This window comes from Hordeum vulgare, chromosome 5H, assembly GCF_904849725.1.
Source record: "Hordeum vulgare subsp. vulgare chromosome 5H, MorexV3_pseudomolecules_assembly, whole genome shotgun sequence".
Classification (NCBI taxonomy): Eukaryota; Viridiplantae; Streptophyta; class Magnoliopsida; order Poales; family Poaceae; genus Hordeum; species Hordeum vulgare.
Genome location: NC_058522.1, coordinates 559,204,579 through 559,222,448, shown reverse-complemented (window position 1 = coordinate 559,222,448; position 17,870 = coordinate 559,204,579). Strand labels below are relative to the sequence as shown.

Below are 17,870 nucleotides of genomic sequence, written 5' to 3'. Positions count from 1 at the left end.
CACCATAATCTGTTCTGTTTGGAGACATAATTGATTATAAAAACTGGATCTTACAATCTGAGTGGTTCCAAACATGGACTTAGACTAGTAATATGTAATCCCTCCGTCCCAAAATAAGTGTCTTGGTTTAGTACAACTAGAGCTAATACAAATTCAAAACATTTATTTTAAAACGAAATAAATACATATTACTATTTTATGTTACTCCCGTTGTGGTTAGTCTTATTGCCGTGAATCAAAGAGGGTCTCGTCTCTGAATGTGGGCCGTAGTGTATTCGTGAATCCGCGAGACATCGGGGCCGTGAGCGTGGATTCCCTTTGAAAAACCTAGGGAGGCTTCCTCGGAGCAGCGCAGCGAGGAAGGCCAGCCGTCGGATGAAGCTCGGCCAGCGCCCCCCGTCCATTTGTATCTCTCGCCCCGAGGCCCCGAGCATTCCGCCTCCTGTCATCCACCACCCCACCCCCATTCAACCTCCCTCCTGTTTATTTCTCCGCAATCCACCCCAATCCAAAACCAAAACCCTCTATAAACCCACCCCTCCTCCCCTCCGCCATTTCCATCCCCTTCCAATGCCGCGGCAGCAGTAAGCCCCGCTCCGCCGCCGCGCCCTCCCCCTCCCCCTCCCCCTCACCCCGCGATGGCCCTCTCCCGCGCCGCGGCGCTCCGCCTCCCGCTCCCGCGCCTCCTCCGCGGGCCCTCCGCCTCCCTCATCGCCGCCGCCGGGGCCGCCTCCCGCCGCCGCGCCGCCGCGGGGCCCGCGCCCGCCCTCCGCTTCCTCTGCGCCGCCCCCTCCCCCTCCTCCTCGCGCTCCGGGAACTCCGTCCCCCTCGCGCGCCGCCGCGACGGCGACGCCGACGGGGATGGGGCGCCCGTCACCAAGGAGCGGATTGTGCAGGTGGAGCTCCACAAGGAGGCCACCGACGCGTACATGTCCTACGCCATGTCCGTGCTGCTCGGCCGCGCCCTCCCCGACGTCCGCGACGGGCTCAAGCCCGTCCACCGCAGGATACTGTGAGCTGCTCCCTCGTTTATTTACCCCAGCTTGCTCAGCTCGTGGCCGGATTAGAAGCTTCGCTGGATTTACATGTTTACCAAGTAATTTTCGGTCGATTGGGGCTTGGGTGTGTGCTTCAGCTTGTTTAGAAGCTAGGTTGAAGCCCATTCGTTTACAGCTCGGTCGACTAACTCGTTCACCAGCCACACCCGATTGCCTTACCATCTCGTTAGTCCATACTACTTTGTAAACACTTGGTGTAAGTGTTCGGGAGAGAGTTTGATTTTGCCACATGCTTGGTAGACTGACAACCACTAGTGGTAAACCAAGGGTTGAGCTGTCCAATGGGTTTGAAGAAGAAGTACAAATTGTGCATAGTTTGTGATCAGAGAGCGCGTCATCATATATACTATTGTTGTGAATGGTTCGGGGTTGTTTTTTCTCACTTTGTTCATGTGTTGGATCGCTGTGGGTGCCTTCATTGCTGAATGCAGTCAGATAAGGATTTTGTCCCCATCTCTTTGTAAGAGAAGCCTTGATGGCCGTTTTGGCAATACTAGCCTGTCTAATAAGTCATATGAGTTTGAAGAGAAACAAATTGATGGTTTGTTAAATGTTATAGTGTTCTGTTGATCACCCTTAGATTGTTGTTGAGTTAAGCAATCAAGTTGTTACCATTAGTTATCAGATAACTTTGTAAGGTGTAGCTGCCTGGAGATGCTTATCTTTTGTCAAACTGCTCCCATTGCAGTGAGTGTATAGTAAAACAGCTGTTGTGCCTGAATCTGTCTCTTGAGCTAATCTACAGTCTGAAGTATCTTAGGTTTACATAACATATGAATTCTTACTCTGAAGAAATATTGGACGATCATACGAGTATTCTCCCATTTCTGAAGTTATCTGCTTGACTAGTGCTACGCTAGCACATTTTGCAGATTAGTTTCATTCTAGTATTGTAATTAACCTTACTCCATGCCATCTGGGTGATATCCTCATTTTTTCTGCAGCTATGCAATGCATGAAATGGGCCTCGCATCTCGTAAGCCATACAGAAAATGTGCCAGAGTCGTTGGTGAGGTATGCATGAAGGAACTCTTGTATCATTTGTGATTTGAAGCACATATTCCCCTCCTGCTGTACCATGCTGTTGGTTTGTTTTACTTTGCTGTTGCGCATAAGACTTTGTAATGCACAAATAATATGCTCACTCTTAAAGCTCCTTTGAGGCCATTAGAGGCCAGCCGAAGCTGATACGACCAGGATCTAAAAAACCCTGAAAACTAAGTACCTTAGTTTCATTCACGAAAGAGTCAAATATCTTCCAATTTCAAAATAGATCTGTAGAACATTTTTTTCTGCGTTGCTACTATTGTGGAGATGGCTTAAAAGGCTTTTGTTTCATTGGTGTCTCGGTGTGATAGGACTTGGATAGGAGAAGGGTGCATTACCTGTGTAATCAAGCATTTTGTGTTGATAACAGTGTTGCAGTTGCACCATGTAATGGGCTCGTGAATGAGTTGACTTAGTTATACTGCATGGAGTTTAAAAATGGAATGGTGGCATTATATTGGGTTTACATCTTAATCCACTGTGATTTTATAGAATGTCTTAAGTGTGTCCACATGGATAAATGTCGACTGCACACCCCAAACCATGTTTTTCCTTCATAAGTAGAAACACTAACATGTACTACTTTAGAACCATCGAATCATCAGGAATACAGACACAGTCCCCTCCCTCCCTACTATGGCTTCCCTAGTTTCTGGCTTCCCTATCATTGGTGATTTTTTCCCATTTAACATCAGTATCCAGCAAAGCACTTCCCAAATAATCGCTCTCTCAAATAGTAAATTCATTTTCATGGTGTGCCTTGAAGTTTTAGAGACTCCGTTCTGTAAAAGAAGCAATTTGTTGCAGCTATTGTGGTATGACTGTAAGCTAATAGGTGTTCTTTTCTTCGTTCAATTGCATCTTCATCGCGAACAAACTATTTGCTTCTGGGCTTCTAGGGTATTGTATAACAGCAGCAATAACCATTACACCAATACACTAAAAAGAGTTTTGTTTTGGAGCAGGCACATTTTTTTATACCATTCTGATCAGATTTTGAGTTTATTTTGCACCAATTATTTTGCTACAGAACTGGTGGTCTCAAAACTGCATATCATGTTTGTCTAGCCTGCCCATTGATTTGGAGTTATCTAGTTAACTTTGCATATTTCCGCTCACCTATCTAGTTCCTTGCTCTTAGAGCCAGGACCAAAAAAATTATAATCACCTAGGCTGAGTTGTGAATGAGTTGCTGCTTATAAATTGGAAAATTTCAGGTTGTAAATAAATCAGCAAAAATATTATATATGTTGATGCATAATGTGACAGAGCAGCATTACCACTGTACCTCTTTTGATAAACATTTTTGAACAATATTGTGCTTTTCGGGTGATGCCTTTCTTCCTATTAGGTGCACAGACGTGAAATTTTCATACTTCTTGCAGGTACTCGGTAAATTCCATCCTCATGGAGATTCAGCCGTCTATGAAACTTTAGTACGAATGGCTCAGGTAACATTACTGTGTAGATGTTATTATTTATGGACAGGTGGTGTCATGACATTTGACAGGTCATCTGTTTAAGTTTTTTTATCTGTCTACGTATTCCATGAATGAATGCCATACAATGTAATTCGTGCACTTCACCAGACCATTCCCCTTTTGGGTGGGTCTATGCGATAAGCAGATGCTGATTGATCCTCGTTTAAACTTGGGTACTTGCATTGTATGTCAATTTAGATAGCCATGGCCAGAAACAGAGTTTAGTGACTGGACAACCTCTGTAAACTATATGACAGTAGTATTAATTAATTAATATGAAAATATCAGTGCAGTTCAGTTCAGTTCATGTTAGGCAGATACCTGAATATTTCAAATTGTACTTACACCCTCCGATTCTTTTTTCTTTGAACATAAGAACCAGCCCGCATACCAAGGAGGCAATAACTGGGCTTTTTTTAGACTGTTTTGCCCCTGCGCCGATGGCAAGGAAACTGGCATGCAATAAATTCGCTCGTGAATGGATTGGCCCTTCTCTGCATGCACCCCTGGCCCGCTTTGCATGCCACTAGATTGCCCACTAATTTCTCTCTACACATGCAACGGACTGGCTCATGCATGCAGCGGATTAGACGGGAAAACTGAATAAAGGGGCAGCATCGGAAGGGATGGCTAAAAGAAGGAAACACACAGACTATTGCGGAAAAAACTGAGAGAACTTGTACGCAGACAAAATAGAAACGGAGGAAGTAGTAATTTTTGCATGTAGAATTTCTATATCATATCACATCTCTCCAATTTTAAACCAAGCTACACCCGTGAAGCTGCATCACATATGTCAAATTTGCTTATTTCATTACAGCTGAATAGGCTTTTCTGTATGCAATCTTGCAGGACTTTTCAATGAGGTACCCACTTGTTCAAGGACATGGTAACTTTGGTTCAATAGATGCCGATCCTCCCGCTGCAATGCGATACACAGAATGCCGCTTGGATGTAGGTTTTGGTTCACTTCAATTTTTTTACGAGCTGACCTTTTCACCAACTTGAAGTCTCACGGCCCCTCTTGTTATTTTGCAGCCATTAACAGAAGCCATGTTCCTGACTGATTTGGAGCTGAATACAGTAAATCTTTGCGCTTCAGTTCTTATGTGTTTCTCTTTGTGTGTGCATGCACATGTTGGTGTGGATGTTCCTTTTTCCTACCTATTTCATGCCGCTTGTTTGCCATGGACAGGTTGACTACGTTCCGAACTTTGATAATTCACAGAAAGAACCATCTCTGTTGCCAGCTCGTGTTCCATCACTACTGTTGAATGGATCTTCAGGAATTGCAGTATGAGCTCTTTTATAAGCTTATTAAGAAGAGTTCAGCTCATTTCGCCACCTATTTATGCTAAAAAAAGATGTGATGTTCTGGATTTGATTTTTTTACGTGGTATTATCTCAGGTTGGAATGGCGACAAATATCCCTCCCCACAATCTGGGAGAACTTGTTGATGCACTCTCTGCTATAATTCAAAACCCTGATGCTACGGTAAGTATTCTATCATTATCTCCTTTTCGATCAATCGATCTTTGTTCATTACTTGCATTGTACGAGTACATAGCATGGTGAATCCATAAATAACCACCTGTTGGTCGCTGGTGGCACATTTGGTTAAGCACTCGGGTGATGCCTGGTAGGCCTTTAGTGATAGAACTTGTAAATGCATGTTCATATAAATCAAGGGAAAAGCTTTGTTCAGCACACTTTAAGCACATGCTTCTCTTTTCTGATATATGGTCATGCACGGTTTTATATGGTCATGCTGCACTTTTCTGATCATAACCAAAGCTTTGGAAGTACAATTGCAATGCTAGTTGCTTAGCCCTCATTCTTTTGTGCTAAAACTTCGTGGAAGACACCAGGACCAGGATACTAGTATAAGGCAATTGCCCAGCCGAAACTTGCTGATGTAGCATGTCAGGTCTGTTGGCCAATTATAAGTGCTGCCATGCTGGTCTTGGATTGTGTCTGGGAAGCCTTCCGAATGATTGCCATTAGTAGCATGGAAATATGTCTAGATACATCTGTTTCGGTGACAGCTAATATGGAATGGAGGGAGTATTTGTTAAATAGCTGCTACTCTTTCTCTTAAGCAGAACAAATGGGCAACAATCTCTGTGGGCAAACTCTTGTAGTTGTTTGTTTTACTTAAATCATAGTGAACCAATCATAGTGAATCACTTTAAGGCGTAGTGAATCAATCTAATTGTCTAAAAGAGAAGGGCAGCATGCAGTTGTACTGTGCTCAGCAATTGTCTGGTTTGCTCTTAACAAAAGTACATGTGCATCATTTGCATGTTCTCTAAAGAATATATCCTCGAAACATTGACATTGGTGTAGTCATTCTAGGATAAGTTCTTAGGTTCACAGTAGTTGACTGTTGCTCTTAAATGGATTTCTCTAGTTCTGTTCACTTCAAGTCTTCTACTCCTTCTGCTTCTATGTTTTATTTATTCTCATTATCTTGATCGCGATTCTCTGTTGTATGCAAGCTCCAAGAACTACTGGAATACATGCCTGGTCCTGACTTTCCTACAGGAGGGATACTCATGGGAAATGATGGGTACTGGATTCATATTTCATTGGTCTAGTTTCCCTTTACCATACACTAAGGTGCTTTATTCTGCATTTCTTTTTCTGCATGCATAGTATTTTGGAGGCGTATAGAACTGGGCGTGGTCGAATTGTGATGAGAGGCAAAACCGTCATTGAAACAATTGATGAGAAAACCAAGCGCACGGCTATCATAATTAATGAGGTTTGGTTCCTGTTAGTATTTTCAGAGCAATGCCTTTTTGGCAGCCTCATACCTTGTAATCAAGTGAACATATTTTACGATTTGTAATTCTTTATCCTTATGTGCAGGTTCCGTACCAGACAAATAAATCTACTCTAGTCCAAAGGATAGCTGAGCTTGTTGAAGGCAAGGTAACTTCATTTGGGACATAATTAGTTGCATTTCTCCTGTATCAGGAATACTCCCTCCGTTCCTAAATATAAGTCTTTTAAGAGATTTCACTAAGGGTCTACATACGGAGTAAAATGAGTGAATCAACACTTTAAAGTATGTCTATATACATCCGTATGTAGTCCTCTAGTGAAATCTCTAAAAAGACTTATATTTAGGAATGGAGGGAGTATTATTTATTATTATTCGTGCTGTAGCCTTTTGGTGTTTGGATTTATCCATAAAAAATATTCTCTCTGTACCATAATACTTGTAGTTGGGGGAACTTGTTCTAGTTTTCCCCAACAAGAAGTAGGTGCAGAGGGAGTAGGACGTAAGCTAGCTGGTTGTAACTAACTTAAGCTTAATTTGAATTCTATCATTGGTACCACCAACCCATTTTTGTTACTAAGTGCAGGTGTTAGAAGGCATCAGTGATATTCGGGATGAAAGTGACCGTGCTGGAATGCGTGTAGTTATTGAGGTTTGTATTATCATCTTTGACTTTATGTGCTGAGCTTATCTTTATCATTTAAGACTGCAATTACGGGTCCAAGGATATTATTTGTCTTGTTGCTTATGTGGAATCCACTACCTTCTCTTTCATACTGTTCCAGGTGAAAAGAGGCGCAAATCCTGCCATTGTCCTGAACAACCTGTATCGTCATACAGCATTGCAGTCTAGTTTTAGCTGCAACATGGTAGCGTAAGTATGCTTCAATCATATATATAGTTGTCTGATTTTGCTTCGTTTGGTCATGTGTTCTATGGTAAAAGCAAGACTGTAAATTGTCCACATGGTGCATAGTATTTGCTCTTCATTTTCTTTTCTGATGTTGTTCCTTTGCCAAATTGATCTCAGAAGTGATTTCACATTAATAGAAAATTAGAAATTCGAATTGTTTTACATCAGTTCAACTTTCCCAGTATTGTTTACTTCATTAAATATTCTTAAATGTTCAGACTTAGGATGCTGTTATTTTAAATCCATATAATTAACTATTTTAAGGCGCTTCCTCAATATTTATGTCAACCAGTGCATTATGCACTGTTATAAGAAAATATATGGTACATATGCTTGTTTATTAAATTTGATAGCAAATATTTATCTTTGGATCATAGTACCAGTCCATTCTAGGATAGCAAGTATACAGGAAGCTAGAAAAACATTGAAATGCCATAGTTAAGTGTATCTGCTGCAGATATCAAAAATAGAATTGACAGGGGGACTATCAATCATGTTTCACCCTTAGCCAATAGAATTGACCCATACCATGCTTTAACTTATTTGCAAAAAGTGCAATCACATATGGAGAACTGGATGCCATGTTTTATGCAATACACACGTCAAATGTGATATGTACCAGCACGACTAAAATAATAGGCAGAATTGTTTATTTGATGTGACAATAGCTATTTAAGGGCTTATGTGAAGGTCCTGCGAAGAAGAGTACCTTACATCAAGCTATGCATGCATCCCTGTATGCAGGCATTCTGATGAGCCATATAAAATATTTTAGATCTCAGTTGGCGTGTTTGAACTCATTACGGTTATCTGTGCCATATAAATCACATTTTAGGTTCGGATGCTCCCATTCCAAATCTTTAATCCAATTAATTAAATATACATCCAGTGGTTGTGGACTAATGTACCTTACCCTAATCACTACTGTACTTTTAAGTTCTTTATTGTCGTTATTGCCTCCTAATTACACTTAGATATTTGTTTAATAAAAAATGTCTATTTCTTCCCTCAAGACATGCATGTTATCTATACTGGCCTTTCTTAAAAGTGTGCACAAATATGTTTTGACAATTCTTTTCCACCTCCAAATTTTAAGATATATACTTGTAAATTATAAAAGGGTTGTTTTCTCCATGCTTTGATTATGTTAATTAAACGTGCATTGTCCATGCATGGTTACCATACTATCTATAATTTGTATCTATGTCATCGCATTCTTAAACAGTAACTAACTTGACCTGTCTTCAGTTCTTACATCTGTTTTTTTTCCTTGATTTGTTCAGTATTCTTGATGGGCATCCAAAACTGATGGGACTGAAGGAAATTCTTCAGGTGCTGTGATGTTCACCCTATCCTGTCCATTCCCATTCCATGTCATGTTCAATGAAGTTAATATTTCTGTATGTCATGTCCACTAGATAATATGTGTTGATTCAATCCGAAGTTGCAAATGCTAGTGTAGTGTACTGTATACCATGATATTAAGTCACTAACCGTGGGCATAATTAACCTTCAGTAGTTTATCTTTGAGGAAAAGCTTTCAGGAGATACATTCAGCAATTGTAGTCTCTGCGCATGCACACTCCAAGATTATGATTGATTATACTAGGATAAATGATCTAGCAGTTTATGTCCTTTTGAACTTCAAGCCTAACTTTCCATTGAAATCTTGGTTGTGCTCTAGGCGTTCCTTGACTTCAGATGCTCTATTATTGAAAGGCGTGCAAAGTTTAAGCTTTCACAAGCTCTAGAAAGAAAGCATATTGTGGAGGTAAATCATTTGGATATTCTGCCTTGTTTGGACAGCGAAGGGTCGATGGTTAATTTGCTTAGTCCTGCAGGGCATTGTCATTGGTCTTGACAATTTAGATGCTGTAATTCAAGTGATAAGAGAAACATCAAATCACACCGTGGCAAAGGAAGCTTTAGCAAAGGGTAATGTTTTCTAGTTCACTTTTGTCTTCTTTTCTTTCATTTGGTCATAATGTTGATCTTCCCATGGAGTAATAAAACCTAGAAGTTGTTCAATGCTGTGACTGACACTATCTCCATATTTCTGTTCTTCTCACCTTAGCTCTACAGTTCTACAACAGTTCCATTTAAAATACCTGGTTGAGTTCTTTTTAGTTGTTATCTTTAGCTCACAGGATTCACAGCTGTAATGTGGCCAAGCTTAAACAAACTTAGTTGCAGGTTGCATTTGTAGAAAAACTGGTATTCAGGCTATAATTGGCTGTAACAAATTATAATGCAGCCGAATGCAGAGTTATTCCTGCATCATGCAAATTTGCAGTACAAGGACGCACTAGTATGTAGTACATGTTTTTGTTCGATATTTTTTCCTTGATTCTTTCTACGGGGACTCAAGAATGAAGATTTGATTTTGAGTTCTGCACATAACTAAAACTAGCTCCACTGTATTCTTGTCTTCCCAAATTTTCCATGCTGGTTAATGTTGAAGTGTATATGTGGATTGCCTAGCCCTTTCCACCAGTTCGGACTTTTGGTTGCGTTGGGTAGTGCATTTAACAGTTAACACTGGTTTTGTTTTCATAGTACCATGAGCGATTATATTAAGAGCAATCAACTTTGTGAATGTTTTCTTCATGTATTGACCACATTAACATCCATTATTACAAAGTACTGAATATCAAATAACGTGCTGATTGATTGACTATATATGCTTATGTTTTACCCTGAATTACATTTGCAGAATATGGTCTATCTGAGAAGCAAGCAGAAGCACTTTTGGACATTACACTAAGGAAACTTACTTCCCTTGAGGTTACCGTATATAGATTCCATTTGTCTCACCATTAATCAAAATTATTTACCTATTTGGAGAATCTGAATGGACCTCTGTTTGTTGCAGCGTAAGAAGTTTATTGATGAAGCTAATTCTTTGTCGGAGAGCATTTCAAAGTTAAATGAGCTCCTGTCAAGCAAGAAACTTATGTTTCAGGTTCGGCATTTTAAGCTCTTCATCTATTCTGCTTTTATCTGGCATTATATCCTGTCATCTTCTGAGTTCTATTTATCTTTTCTTGATATAGGATAAGTATTAACAATATACCTAAAAATATAAATTCTCTTCAGTTTTGTTGGTAAAGAATATCGATGCTAAGTGTTAACATATGAGAACATGAAAACCTTGTGATAAAACTGGTCATTTTCGCGTTATTTCACTTGACTTTCTGTGTCTCTCGCTTTCTCATCTCCTATGTCCCTAACTTCTGATTCCTAGATATATCCAAAGGTACTTTTTAAGGGGTACTCATGTTAGTTCCATCAAATTAATCGCATGACAGGCCAAATATCACCTTGCTTTGTCTCAGGAGTCACTGATATATGTATAATCCATGTGATGGTGCCTTCCTTGCTTTACCTCAGTTGCTGAAAATGCATCATCATTAGGATGTCTGGTTTACTTTTGACCGGTTGAGCATTTTTTTCCAGTTTGCGGAGAATGAGAGAGTTTATTGATCAAACCAACATAAGAGTTATCACAATCAGAATCTATGCCCTCTGACATGCATGAAGGAGCAGCACGAGTAAACAAATTAATAGTACCAACTCCAGACACCAATCTAGCTATATCATGGGCAACCTATTGCACTCTCTCGAAACCTTTGGACACACGAGCACCTGGCAGAAGAAGTAAAACGACCGTGGACTCATTGCTTACCTGATGAATAACCGATCGGTCATCCTTTGAGAAAATAGGGCTTGCACTGGCAATGGGCTAATGTCATAGATGCATAGTCGAAGCCCCTCCAGGCATGCGAGGACTTCCGCTTCCTCTGCACTAGAACATGCCAGCAGAACATGCTATGCTGTTAAAACAACTTAAGCCCGTGAGTCCCAAATGACCATACCTGCACTCAGCATCATCAGTTTGGTTAAACAAGGTGTCCACATTTCATCTTCACCCACCCCTCTGGTGGGGATTTCCACTTAGGCTTGTCCAGGGAGTTCTGGCATGTGATACATTGTCCCAATTATTCTCCTGCCAGACCCTTCCCCTTTCATTGTTAAAACTTGGTTTGTCCTGTTCTTAGTGACTGGTAGCTTATGAGAAGCAAAACTATAGCCGTTACTGTATCTTGGACATCTCCAGAGATTGAATTGTTCCGCAAATGCCATGTTTAACAAAAGATGGAACTGTTCCGCAAATGCCATGATACATTATCAGAATTTCTGCCTTGTCAACTCGCTAGCATTAGCAAGCAGGTTTAGCATCCACTCCTTCTGTGTGCAAAACATCTTTCAGCAGAGATACTCCAGGCCAAACGCATCTCAGCCTGCAATGCTCTAGCCTCTCTGTAGCGGGGGAATATGTTCCTAACCTCCACGTGCACCTTTACTTTCTGTGGCACTTTACAAGTCCGAACTGTTCTTAGCCTGCACTTGGCTCGAACCAGTTAAGAGCTTCTTTAATGACCTGAGCCTGGTGTGCATTGCCCTTCATAAACACCATACTATCATCTGCAAAAGGCAAATGAGAATTCCCTGTAACTCACCCAACAGATTTTTAGCTACCAACCTCACTCATGAATAGTTTGAGAGAGTTCTAGCAACAAATAAGAACATGTATGGTGAAAGAGGGCCATCTTGTCGAGCGTAGTTTATGCAGATTCGAGCCACTGTACTTAAAATACAGCTGGTAGAAAATGCTTTCTAGGCTCTGTAATTTCTTAACTGTTAATTAACTAGTGTCTGCACTGTCTATTCCGCTGGGCTAAATCTCTTCTGATTGCACTCACAGTTTATTAACGTTTTCTTCTGGTGGGTGTGTTAGCTTATCGAACAAGAAGCAGCTGACTTAAAGAGCAAATTTGCTACCCCACGACGTTCTTTCCTAGAAGATTCAGCAAATGGTGAAGTTGATGATATGGATGTTATTCCTAACGAAGAAATGCTTTTGGTAAGAAACACAAATATGTATTAATGTACCCTTATGGTTGCACCTCTCTTAACCTGACAACATTTGGCACCTGAAGATTCTTAGCGAGAAAGGCTATCTTAAGCGGATGAATCCCAACACCTTCAATTTACAAAACCGGGGGACAATTGGAAAATCTGTTGGAAAGATGCGAACGAATGACAATATGTCGGATTTCATTGTCTGCCAAACACATGACCATGTTCTTTATTTCAGGTATGTGAACCCTCATTGGGAAAATTCCTCTTCTATTGGAATTGAACTGTTTCAGACAGGGCCTTCCTGGGTATGTGGGAAAATGATTCATAAATTTTATTTAGTGTTCACCTGAGTCCCTTCAAGTTCATTCCATTACTATTGTTTACAGTTTGTCTGGAATAGTGATATTTGAACAGCCCTTCATAAGCTATGGCAGTCTACCAATTAAATAATATCCTGAAAACCAAAATATACTCCTGAAATATGTTTTCACATTTGAAGCAGTTCACATGGCTTGCCTGCATTTAAAATTTTAATTATATTTCATTGTTTTGTTCTCTCATGTAACTGGATTATTGAACGATGTTTGATTCAGTGACAAGGGGATAGTATACTCTGAACGTGCTTACAAGATACCTGAATGCACAAGAGTTGCTGCTGGGACTCCATTAGTACAGGTAGAGGGCTTGATAATATGCCATGCTAATGCAATTTAGCAGATGACAAACTGACCGACCATTATTTTGATTGTTCGTCTTCAGCTGCTCAATTTGTCTGATGGAGAGAGAATAACCTCCATTGTTCCTGTGAATAAATTTGTTGAAGACCAATATTTAGTGATGCTGACTGTTAACGGCTATATCAAGAAAGTTCCTCTTAATGCCTTCGCGTCAATCAGGTCAACAGGAATCATTTCAATGCGCCTGGTATACTATCTCATGTGTCCGTGTCTCTTCTGAATAACATACTTCTGGGTTATCTTGAATATGTGATGTATCATTTACCATTTTAACATGTTAGGTTCCCGGCGATGAGCTCAAGTGGGTCCGTCTCTGTAGGGATGACGACCTTGTTGCTTTGGCTTCACAAAGCGGGATGGTTATAGTGAACACATGCAACAAGGTAGGTTGCAAAAATGCATCTCTGTGTATTGTAATTTTTGTGATTAACTGAATGCTTGTGAAGTCGAATGACCAATGGTGCAAGTGGAGAAAATGTTGACTGAACTCGTTTTTCCATGTGATAGAAAGTTATATACTCTAAAATATAAGGTGTATCGATCTTCATGCAAATCAAACTTGTGTATGTTTGACTGAGATTGTAGAATAAAATATGAACATCTGCAACAACAACAACAACAACAACAACCAAGCCTTTCAGTCCCAAACAAGTTGGGGTAGGCTAGAGTTGAAACCCATAAGATCTCGAAACCAAGTCATGGCTCTGGAACGTGGATAGCTAACTTCCACGCACCCCTGTCCATGGCTAAGTCTTTGTCGATATTCCAAACCTTCAGGTCTCTCTTAACGGACTCCTCCCATGTCAAGTTTGGTCTACCACGACCCCTCTTAACATTCTCAGCACGCTTTATCCGTCCGCTATGCACCGGCGCTTCCGATGGCCTCCGTTGAATATGTCCAAACCATCTGAGACGATGCTGGACCAGCTTCTCTTCAATCGGTGCTACACCAAGTCTCTCTCTCGTATATCGTCATTCCGTACCCGATCCTTCCTTGTGTGGCCACATATCCATCTCAACATGCGCATCTCTGCTACACCTAACTGTTGGATATGTCGTCTCTTGGTTGGCCAACACTCTGCGCCATACAACATCGCAGGTCGGATAGCTGTCCTATAAAACCTGCCTTTATATCGAAACATGTCTCTTCATCCATACAACACTTGGCGCCACTTCATCCACCCAGCCTTGATTCGGTGGCCCACATCTTCATCGATATCGCCATCCTTCTGCAACATGGACCCCAAATATCGAAACATGTCTCTCTCCGGTACCACCTGCCCACCAAGGCTAACCTCTCCATCCTCGTACCTAGTAGCACTAAAACTGCACCTCACGTATTCAGTTTTAGTTCTACTAAGTCTAAAACCTTTCGATTCTAGAGTCCGCCTCCATAACTCTAACTTTCTATTAACCCCCGTTCGGCTATCATCGACTAGTACCACATCATCCGCAAAGAGCATACACCATGGGATATCTCCTTGTATATCCCTTGTGACCCCATCCATCACCAAATCAAAAAGATAAGGGCTCAAAGCTGACCCTTGGTGTAGCCCTATTCTAATCGGAAAGTCATCGGTGTCGCCATCACTTGTTCGAACACTTGTCACAACATTATCATACATATCCTTGATGAGGGTAATGTACTTTATTGGGACTTTGTGTTTCTCCAAGGCCCACCACATGACATTCCGAGGTATCTTATCATAGGCCTTCTCCAAATCAATGAACACCATATGAAGGTCCTTCTTTTGCTCCCTGTATCTCTCCATCAGCTGTCGTACCAAGAAGATGGCTTCCATGGTAGACCTCCCAGGCATGAAACCAAATTGGTTTTTGGTCACGCTTGTTAACCTTCTTAAGCGGTGTTCAATGACTCTCTCCCATAGCTTCATAGTATGGCTCATCAGCTTGATTCCGCGGTAATTAGTACAACTTTGAACATCCCCCTTGTTCTTAAAGATTGGTACTAAAATACTCCGCCTCCATTCTTCGGGCATCTTGTTTGACCGAAAAATGAGGTTGAAAAGCTTAGTTAGCCATACTATCGCTATGTCTCCAAGGCCTCTCCACACCTCGATGGGGATACCATCAGGACCCATCGCTTTGCCTACTTTCATCCTTTTTAACGCCTCCTTAACCTCACACTCCTGGATACGTCGCACAAAGCACATGCTGGTATCATCAAAGGAGTAGTCTAGCTCAATGGTAGAGCTATCAACCTCTCCATTGTAAAGGTTGTCAAAGTACTCCCGCCATCTACGCTTGATCGCCTCATCCTTCACAAGAAGCTGATCATCTCCGTCCTTGATGCATTTGACTTCGCCGACATCCCTCGTCTTCCTCAAAATAAATAAAATATGAAAATACTTTTCGTGATGGATCTAATGATACAAATTTGGTACTGTAGATATTGATATTTTTATCTAAAAACTTGGTCAAACATGCACATGTTTGACTTTTGAAAAAACTAATACACCTTTGGAACGGAGGGAGTATGATGAAAGAAATATGGGGGCTTATTTTGATTTCTCAAAATCACATGTTCACATATATTTGATAAATGATTGAGCTGAGCATGCCATTGTTCAGAATATCAGTTCAAATACTGCTAGTGACTTTAAATGTTTCAGAAGTGACAAGCAATAATACTTGATTTAAGTTCGCTAGGAACTATGGATCAGATGTTTCTTCTGTTCTTTTATTGTCTGTTTCTTGTTAGCAATGATATTTCGTCTCCTTTGGATTTGTTTGCCTGCTTCTTCATGCGTACCGTTTTTTTCTTCTTTGCCAATTCACTGACATTTATTCTTTATATTTAATTATATTTTTATTTGCTCTACATCCCAGCTTCGTCCGCATGGAAGAACTACAAGAGGTATGGGTGCAATGAGGCTAAAGGAAGATGACAAGATGGCAGCCATGGATATAATTCCATCCACAACCCATACAATGCCTGGAAAAACTGTCAGCAGGTAGTTTGGCACCATTTTTTTTGAATTTCTAAAATCAGCTCGTAATTAGCAAGACCAGATGGATGAAGTTCATCAAAATTTAACAGTTCAGTAAAATACGAAGGAAGAAAATTTGTTCTTTTGAGAAAACCAATGCATTAGTTGTATTCAGTTTAGCATGTTTCAATGCATTTAAAAAGTATCTTCTTTGACAATGCTTTTTGATGTGCCAACTGCCCAATAACTGACCAAATTATCTTTCAACTATTATGTATTCCAGGGTCAGAGACTTGAGTCCTCCATGGCTGCTCTTCATAGCTGATAATGGTTATGGGAAGCGTGTGCCCCTAAATGCTTTCCGTCAATCAAGCTTCAATAGAGTAGGCTTGCGAGGCTACAAGGTATAGTAAAGTTTCTGATTTACCGCGTTCAGCGAATCGTTTTGTCTAGAGTACCTCGTATTGAATAAAATGTAAAGTACACATTGGAACTTGTACCTTCTGTTGTTGCTAAAATTTGTTACGCCTAAAAGATTCAAGTACATTTAACCTTCAGATGGGTACATCATTCATCTGAGCTTCATGGAGTTGTTGATAGTATATGCTATTTTGGCTTGCAGCTTCCAGAAGATTGCCGCTTAGCTGCTGTGTTTGTCGTCGGGGAACCGACTGGTAACTTCTGCTGCAGTCCTTTTTTGTTGCCTAACCACAGATAAGATTTGTTTTAACATGTTCATTTTTTGTGTGTACGAATCTAATGACAGATGACGATGCAAGTGACGAGCAGGTTGTTTTAGTTAGCCATGGTGGCACTATAAACAGAATCAAGGTCAAAGATGTATCCATCCAGGGTCGTGGGGCAAAGTAATACTCCCTCTCTGTTTCTCTCTCTACGTTTATAATGCAATCTTAATGCTTCTGCCTAGTATTTCAAAGCCCAGATGTTCCTTGTTTCAAGCTCTGTAGTATTCAAGTTCTTCTCGCGCTCCCTTGAAGGTCTATTGTCAAACGTTACCTCTAGTTGTGTCTACCTCATGCTCTGCGCTCGACACTTTGTGTTTACCTCATTACCTCCATATGTTTTAGATCACTAATTACACTTGACACTAATTGCTCTGCTTGGTGTGCCACAGGGGAGTAATTCTGATGAGGCTGGAGCATGCTGGGAAGATCCAGTCAGCTTCACTGATATCAGCTGCAGACGAAGAAGAGATCTCGGAAGAATGATTCAACTTACATTACAAGATGGAAGAGGCTAGTAGGTCCTGCTGGTTCGTGTTGCATCCCAAGCTGGGGAGAGCTGCAAATTTTGTTGTGTTGGGTGGCTCATGCTGTTCTCCAGTAGAAGCTAGGAATCACTCTGTGATTCGGAGGGGTAGAACTCTGGCTGCCATTAACGTGTGTAAAACTGATGTAGTCATCGTGCCATTAGCAGTCGATGTAAATCTTGCACGCTGGGTTGCAAAATTCGTTACTATGATCAGGGACCCCTTCGGTTATCAGTGCTCCCGCCTCCGGCATCTATCCCACTTGGTGTTGAGTGATGGCCTTTTGTCGAGGTGTAATTCCGCATTCCATTAAGTAGTGGTATCGATGGAATCGTTGGCTACAGCGAGGGAGTAGTTTGAAAGTCACGCAGAAATGGCCTTCGACCACAGCCCTAGCACCATGACTATCCAGCAAATGTTAGATTCCAGAGTAAGACGGTCCAGACTACCCATGCCAAAATCTTATCCGCTGCTGCAAAAAGGCAGACCCCTCAGCAATGCAGCCCAGGCCCCATCACCTCTAGTTTCAGATGAAGCTCCATAACAGGCACAAGGTGTGCATCCTCGTTTGCTCCGGCAAGTAATCCAGGTGGAGATCGGTCACACGGTAAGCTTGAATCTTCCTCGAAGTTATATTATCAAGTTCCACACCGCCGCCTTGCGACATTTGTACGCCAAGGGTAATGTTCCGCTACATCCAATGC

General features: G+C 41.2%; 1 protein-coding gene across 1 annotated transcript; it reads left to right on the top strand.

The window, feature by feature from the left end:
- Positions 1–638: 638 nt before the first annotated feature.
- Positions 639–17,397, top strand: LOC123452945 (probable DNA gyrase subunit A, chloroplastic/mitochondrial). The gene is made up of 27 exons (XM_045129691.1): positions 639–1,012; positions 2,003–2,072; positions 3,491–3,556; positions 4,439–4,540; positions 4,625–4,669; positions 4,782–4,880; positions 4,995–5,081; positions 6,086–6,156; positions 6,243–6,351; positions 6,459–6,521; positions 6,959–7,024; positions 7,158–7,246; positions 8,569–8,617; positions 8,970–9,056; positions 9,127–9,220; positions 9,999–10,069; positions 10,158–10,247; positions 12,084–12,209; positions 12,286–12,443; positions 12,802–12,883; positions 12,968–13,132; positions 13,227–13,328; positions 15,796–15,920; positions 16,180–16,300; positions 16,519–16,570; positions 16,663–16,762; positions 17,032–17,397. The coding sequence occupies exons 1-27, from the start codon at positions 639–641 to the stop codon at positions 17,123–17,125; spliced, it is 2,757 nt and encodes a 918-aa protein (XP_044985626.1). The 3' UTR covers positions 17,126–17,397.
- The last annotated feature ends 473 nt before the right edge of the window (positions 17,398–17,870 follow it).

Excerpts from the sequence above, each read along its gene's own strand:
- LOC123452945 (XM_045129691.1), top strand. The coding sequence starts at position 639 with ATGGCCCTCTCCCGCGCCGCGGCGCTCCGCCTCCCGCTCCCGCGCCTC. Across the intron at positions 13,133-13,226 it reads GAATCATTTCAATGCGCCTG|GTTCCCGGCGATGAGCTCAA; the intron begins GTATACTATCTC and ends TTAACATGTTAG. Across the intron at positions 16,763-17,031 it reads ATCCAGGGTCGTGGGGCAAA|GGGAGTAATTCTGATGAGGC; the intron begins GTAATACTCCCT and ends GGTGTGCCACAG.